This window comes from Salvelinus fontinalis, chromosome 41 (assembly GCF_029448725.1).
Source record: "Salvelinus fontinalis isolate EN_2023a chromosome 41, ASM2944872v1, whole genome shotgun sequence".
In the NCBI taxonomy this organism is placed as follows: domain Eukaryota; kingdom Metazoa; phylum Chordata; class Actinopteri; order Salmoniformes; family Salmonidae; genus Salvelinus; species Salvelinus fontinalis.
The window spans coordinates 16,063,890-16,071,292 of record NC_074705.1 but is presented as its reverse complement, the minus strand read 5'-3'; the positions used below and the strand labels follow the sequence as shown (position 1 = coordinate 16,071,292).

General features: G+C 40.3%; 1 protein-coding gene across 1 annotated transcript; it reads left to right on the top strand.

Annotated features, from left to right (window-relative positions):
- The first annotated feature begins 4,997 nt into the window (after positions 1-4,997).
- LOC129840345 (protein S100-B-like) lies at positions 4,998-6,858 on the top strand. Its single transcript, XM_055908153.1, has 3 exons — positions 4,998-5,106; positions 5,690-5,845; positions 6,116-6,858. Exons 2-3 carry the CDS (start codon positions 5,708-5,710, stop codon positions 6,263-6,265), a joined length of 288 nt encoding a protein of 95 aa, XP_055764128.1. The 5' UTR covers positions 4,998-5,106; positions 5,690-5,707; the 3' UTR covers positions 6,266-6,858.
- The last annotated feature ends 545 nt before the right edge of the window (positions 6,859-7,403 follow it).

Below are 7,403 nucleotides of genomic sequence, written 5' to 3'. Positions count from 1 at the left end.
ATCTTGATCTGATTGGCTTTCACAAGCCTACTGAGATGGGTTGTAAGAGCCTACTACCAGCCAATGGGTGTTCTGTATGTGGGTGTGCCAAGCATTCACGAGCTGAAGTCACAACTTCTTTACCAAATAAAGTGTTTAGTTACTTCCCTCTAGTGGTGAATAGCGTAACATTATTATCATTATAAAATCTAACTCTCATCTATCTCCTATCATTTAATGAATGGACCAATTGCAGATATCTATTTTCTTCAGAGGGAAATGTTCTGGGAGTCGCTGCTAGCAAGGTACCTCACCATATAGAGTTCATTACTTTGCGAAATAGATCGTCCCCAACCTTCCTCAACCTTTCCGCCACTCAATTCCAGTGAAATGCTCTACTTATCTGTGCAAATGCTGGCGATGGGACTTGATGATAACCCGTCGAGTACATCAAATATGTTAATAGATGCAATGTAATTAGTAGAAGTTGATGAGGAGTGGTGTCCCTGAACACAGATTGAATCCAGAGGAAAATGAAGTGTCTTTGTGTGTTGAACGTAACATTACATTTCCTTCTCAACAAAGCAGTGTTCCCTGAAGGATGTGACTTTCTCTCCTCACCCATATCATAAACAGTGCGTTTTTTTTTAAATCTGATGGGTGCTACATGATGACGTTTTGCTAACGTTTTTCTGTGTCTTGAAACTTGAAACTTGTCCTCTATGTACAGCATGGGTGCCACCTTGTGGCAACGAGTCCAACATTACATTTCTAGAGATCTTTTAAATGGCAAGCTAAGGGAATCAGTGGAATAACTGGTTAACCTCAAGCCCCACTCGAATGCATGACTTACAAGCAATATATATATATCCCAGTTGAAGTAGAAATGTACCAACTGGAGAAGGGGAGAGAATGGAAGAGAAGGAGAGAAGAGAGAAAAGGGGAGATAAGGGAGAGAATAAGAAAGGTCAGAGAAGAGGAGAGAATGGTAGAGAAGGGGAGAGAAGGAGAGAAGAGAGAAAAGGGGAGATAAGGGAGAGAATAAGAAAGGTCAGAGAAGAGGAGAGAATGGTAGAGAAGGGGAGAGAAGGAGAGAAGAGAGAAAAGGGGAGATAATGGAGAGAATAAGAAAGGTCAGAGAAGAGGAGAGAATGGTAGAGAAGGGGAGAGAAGGAGAGAAGGAGAGAAGAGAGAAAAGGGGAGATAAGGGAGAGAATAAGAAAGGTCAGAGAAGAGGAGAGAATGGTAGAGAAGGGGAGAGAAGGAGAGAAGAGAGAAAAGGGGAGATAAGGGAGAGAATAAGAAAGGTCAGAGAAGAGGAGAGAATGGTAGAGAAGGGGAGAGAAGGAGAGAAGAGAGAAAAGGGGAGATAAGGGAGAGAATAAGAAAGGTCAGAGAAGAGGAGAGAATGGTAGAAAAGGGGAGAGAAGGAGAGAAGAGAGAAAAGGGGAGATAAGGGAGAGAATAAGAAAGGTCAGAGAAGAGGAGAGAATGGTAGAGAAGGGGAGAGAAGGAGAGAAGGAGAGAAGAGAGAAAAGGGGAGATAAGGGAGAGAATAAGAAAGGTCAGAGAAGAGGAGAGAATGGTAGAGAAGGGGAGAGAAGGAGAGAAGAGAGAAAAGGGGAGATAAGGGAGAGAATAAGAAAGGTCAGAGAAGAGGAGAGAATGGTAGAGAAGGGGAGAGAAGGAGAGAAGAGAGAAAAGGGGAGATAAGGGAGAGAATAAGAAAGGTCAGAGAAGGGGAGAGAATGGTAGAGAAGGGGAGAGAAGGAGAGAAGAGAGAAAAGGGGAGATAAGGGAGAGAATAAGAAAGGTCAGAGAAGAGGAGAGAATGGTAGAGAAGGGGAGAGAAGGAGAGAAGGAGAGAAGAGAGAAAAGGGGAGATAAGGGAGAGAATAAGAAAGGTCAGAGAAGAGGAGAGAATGGTAGAGAAGGGGAGAGAAGGAGAGAAGGAGAGAAGAGAGAAAAGGGGAGATAAGGGAGAGAATAAGAAAGGTCAGAGAAGAGGAGAGAATGGTAGAGAAGAGGAGAGAATGGTAGCGAGATGAGAACATACTGTATGTCCTCAGATGACCAAACCTCAGTGTTGTTTTCTTACTTCTACCCCTGGTTACTCCCCTAGTCAGTGTCCAGACCACTAGAGCTCCCTGCACTCTGCCAGGGATGAGTCAGCCACTTGGCAAACCTTTTCAACTCAGCGAGAGGCTCTGACCTGTAGCCATGGTTACAGCAAAACACAGAGAGGCCGCATTATCTCACACTACAAAAGCTGACATCTCTCTTTTGGAGAGTTCCAGCGAGAAATGTTTTCTTAAACATTTTAAGGGGGGATTTTTTACTTCTAAGATGTAAACTCAAATGTTTAAATAAGTTAGAATACTGAACTAGAATTCTTATCTAGAATCTTTATTTGCTATATCAATTTTGGACTTATAAATTCATGATATATTGATGATGATATTATTGCCTTAACTCCCTTATCTTACCTCATTTGCACTCACTGTATATAGACTTGTTGTTTTCTTTTTTCTACTGTATTATTGACTGTATGTTTTGTTTATTCCATGTGTAACTCTGCTGTATGTGTCTAATTGCTATGCTTTATCTTGGCCAGGTCGCAGTTGCAAATGAGAACTTGTTCTCCACTAGCCTACCTGGTTAAATTAATTAAAGGTGAAATAAAAATAAAATAAATAAATATATACCCATTGATTCTTGAAGAATATAACATATCAATGAGCTTAGTTCAACTGTGGTACCCCATCAGAACACAAAATATAAGCTTGTTTTTTACTGCAATGTTTGTAAACAATTTAAAAGTAAACAAACACTGTATAACCTCAAAACATCCATGATATCCATGAAGTACATTATATCCATGATATCATGGATGGTCAGTCCTTGCATCCATAGCTCTGTCTATGAATTTCAGAGTGATTACATTTCTCCAGGCCCATCCCTCAGCTTTTTACCAAAATAGAGGTGGGGTAAGCACTTTCTTATTGTTTCAATTAAGGACTCTTGCTTTAAGCCACAAGTATAACAAATCTGTCTACCAACATCTCCAAGCCATATAATACAGTTTTGGGGTTGGGTTAACACCAGTATAAATAGCAATATTAAAGACATCGATGGATCGCTAGCCGATATGGACAAGGAGTGACAGTCACACTCACATCCTGGTACTACAACTCCTGCCCTGAGATGACTAGTCAATGGGAGCACGTGATTGGTTGCTTGGCTGGTCTTTACAGAGCCCTGACTGTTGTGTCTTCACTACTATCCCAGCATCCCCCATAACCGTGGCTCATCATATGCATCTCTTAAAATTGGGAAGTCACAAGTCCACCAGACCCGTCAGACCTTGAAGACCAGATCTTGAACTGTATGAACCCTTTGACCTGAAACGTGATACACTGAAATAATGCTGCATTTACCATTACACCGATTTGTTTGTTCTCTTAGGATCAACATTGATCAGAGAGAGAGAGAGAGAGAGAGAGAGAGAGAGAGAGAGAGAGAGAGAGGAATTGATTTATTCTCAGCTCGGAGTCACGTTGTCAACTCTCACCTACCCGCCCAACAGTCCTGTCAGGTCATTGGATAGAGTGCATATGATATGATCAGAGGATTGTTCGGGATTGGGTGGCTATCTCTTTGCTCAGCCAAAATCATCTAGAAAAACTGAAACTCAACCTCCTACCAATAACATTTTCCAGAGCGTAGTTTGTTTTATGCTTAAAGAATGAGTTGGAGAGAGAAGAGGTATGAAAATGATAGATTGTGGGATTTGACCGGATCTATTTCTATGGGCATCTGACTACAATGACTATATACAGTCTTTCAAAGCAAGCAACGGTGATTTCTTCACACAAGAACAACTGTTTTCGGTGGACAATGGTCAACTGTTGTCAGAAGTATGGGAAATATATTTAGGAAGAGACAAAGAAACATTTATCAATGCTGCAAAAAGCACTTTCTCCCAAATGCTTCCTGAGAGGAATGCAAAACAGATGCTGGCCAGTGAGTTGAGAGAGTTTGTGGGAGGGTGAAGTGAGTAGAAACGGAATTCAATGTATTCTGGAACTTGATCACATTTTGTTTTCAACCTCTTTTTAATGAAATGGTAAGGGATTATGTTGCTACTATAGGTTAAGCTTTTTGTATCTTGTGCATACCTAGACTTTAGACGCCTCAAATTTGGAAGACTTAGCTCAATAGTAAATAAACGAAATCTGAGCCCTCTCTATTTCTGCTCTAGTTAACTGTAAACACTTATCATTCCTACAGTTCAGGCATATATTCATCCTGGTGAAACAACACAACATATTTCACTTTTTTTAACATGAGGTTGACATGGATGGCTGTGCCTACTTAGTAGTCCGGGGATGCATAGGGCACACGTCTGGCCAACTCCACAAGTGAAAAGAAACGTGTTCATTAACATGCACAAGCATCCGTTTCCTCTGAAACAGGCCATTGTCTCAGACAAAACGCTGGTGGGGATTGTGGCAACCAGAAGGTCCAAAGTCTGAGGGATCAATACAAATGGCCATGCATAGAACATCCTCTTTACAATTACAGGTAAAGTGGTTTAAGGGTGGAGGTTAGGGAGACGTATAGGGGGAGAAGGTGAAAGGCCTGTTTGTTTTAGCCTAATTCGTTTGGCAATACTTTAAACGGGGTTATACAGTCTGTAACTGTAAATTGTCTAACCTTTTTAAGGACCCAAATTTTTTATTGCCTGTACAATCACATGAACATTCAATAGCCTATTATGATATAACGCACTCTTTCTTACACATCAGTTGTAAACCTGGAAGCTCAAATTCAGCTCAACGCCATACTGTCATTCAAAACAATGGTATTCAAACAATACTGTAAATTGACCATTTTTACATGGTTAAAGACTGGCATAGCCATCAATGGTGTATTCTGTGTGAGAATACAGTGGAGTGAGAGGGTGAAAGAGAGCCTATTGGTCAGTGTGCTGGACTGGCAGGGTGGTTGACCAGAGGCACTAGGCCCTCCCCACACCAACTATAAAAGCCTATACTCTTTGTCCCTCCACAGCCACTACTCTCTCTCATCTGCAAATAACCTTTGTTTTCAGTCCGAGACACACTGGTAAGTCAAGATTTTTGACTGTATCTGCTGTTTCTTATTGAGTTGATCTTTAACTGGAGGCCTTCATTTGATTTGGGGATTTGTACCGTGTAACTTGTATGAGTACCGTGTAAATTGTACCGTGTAAATTGTATGAGTACCTTGATTACTCCCCGCTAATCACTGTGCTGTCCTTTTTTGTTGAGAGAGAGAGGTCTGAGAGGTAGAATGTCATCATCTGATGCATTGAAGTTACATGACTGCCTACAGGTGTAGGATCTTACTGTTTTATTCACCCTGTTGCAGGTTCCTCCAATGCAGGAACTGTAAAACTTGTAGTATATTTGAGGTTAAAAAAATACTTCTGAAGTTTGTTGTTTCCACTTTGAAATTTCAGACTTGATTTTCCTTGATGAGAAATGTATCAACCCCGACAAAAATGTCCATTAGTTATTATCCACATAATAATTCATATTTCCTGTTGCTGCAGAGGATTATTCTCCTGCTTTAGCAAACTCAAATGAATTAAGATCCTACATCTGTACGTGTTGTTTATGTCACATAGTAGGCCTAGAGATGCAATGTTTTTTGCTCTACTTTGTAGATCACATTACAAACCACAATGACTGATCTGGAGAGTTCACTGGCCACCATCATGGAGGTGTTCCATAGGTACGCGGAGAAAGAAGGAGACAAGCACAAACTAAAGAAAAGTGAACTAAAAGACTTGATCAATGAGGAGCTACCAGCCCTTACAGGAGTGAGTATATCACTACCATATTTCACTACAATATTTCATACTTCATTGTTTACATTGAACATGCTATGGTTACTGCGTAACGCACGTTTATCAACGCATCATATATAATTCTACAGACTTTGTTGCACTAAGCTCGTGAGCCATTCACACATTATTATTCTAGAATCAATGGGTGAAATGACCATAAAACCAGCTGTAAATATTGCAGAATGCACCTTTAGTCATCGAATATGACCTCATCTATCTCTGTTGATCTGTTTTTGCCCTCAGCAAGTGAAGGACCAGGCCACTATGGACAGTTTGATGGAGAGCCTGGACACGGATGGAGACTCGGAATTAGACTTCCAAGAGTTCATGACATTTGTCACCATGGTAACTGTCTGTTGCCATGATTTCTGCGAGCACCATGAGGACGAGTAGCTAGGCACCAGTTAAACAAGAGAGAGAGAGAGAGAAAGACAGTAAATTATAAAGTAGGAACTTTAGTTTGATAAAAAAACTTAAATGTCAATGAAAACTTTGTATTTTTCCAGTTGGTCCCATTTAGATTCAATAGGTTTCTTTTACCCTGTTTGCCTACAAAGTGTTAACGCACTTTGTTTCACTGCCTGTGTCTTGTCAGAGTTGACAAAGCCAAATTGGTTTAGTCCTGAAACTTCATAGAATAGCTTTTTGCCAACAAAGCTCAGAGCACTTCCCTTGTACACTGTAAAGCTAAGAACCAATGTAATAGATTCATGCATTTCTGCAGCTCTAAATTGGTTAAATTGTTATCACTAACAATGCATGTATAATCAGCTACCCCATTCATTGGACATGGTTTGGCAAGTAAAACAAATATTCTCCAGTTTGATTTTGACCCTCCCAAAAAATGTTGAATTCAGGCCAATATCTTGAATTCTGTTTTTATGAAAATGGTTTTCAAATTGAACTGTGCTTTGTGAGATGCTATTAAAAGTATAACATAGATAATCAATAAAGATGATAAAAATGAATACAAGGACAGACTTTCACCAGTTACACCATGTCCTTTTTACTTGAGATTCCTACAATTCATATTTCTGTCTCCTGTAGAAAAGTTGTGATGTGTACCCCTAAGTGGCAGTGTTGCTCCATGACAAAAGCATCGGCGCTTCCTGGATGTACGTAAAAGATATTGAATCAGTGACACAGAGAATGTATACATCTTCCTGATGCATCTTCAGTAAACATCTCCATACTATCATAACTACGTGCCATACGTGCCACCTCTTGATGTCTGTCACCAATTCTGTGTTTAAACTGTATTGGGAATGAAGAGACAGTGAAAGCAATAAACGGAGTGGTCTACTGAGCCAATGGCAACACTCTCCTGGGAAACCATGTTCTCAGAACGTATATATACACAAGGGCTGACACAAGATGAGATTTTTCTCTCTGAAGAAAACAGTAAATCAAAACAGTAAAACCTTTTAGAGTGGACACGAAAGGGGACAATAGTTTTGTGATGCGATAGGTTAAACATGGACCACATTGATCAGTTTACTGAAGCAGAATCACTGTAGATACATGATCCACA

Excerpts from the sequence above, each read along its gene's own strand:
- LOC129840345 (XM_055908153.1), top strand. The coding sequence starts at position 5,708 with ATGACTGATCTGGAGAGTTCACTGGCCACCATCATGGAGGTGTTCCAT. Across the intron at positions 5,846-6,115 it reads AGCTACCAGCCCTTACAGGA|CAAGTGAAGGACCAGGCCAC; the intron begins GTGAGTATATCA and ends TTTTGCCCTCAG.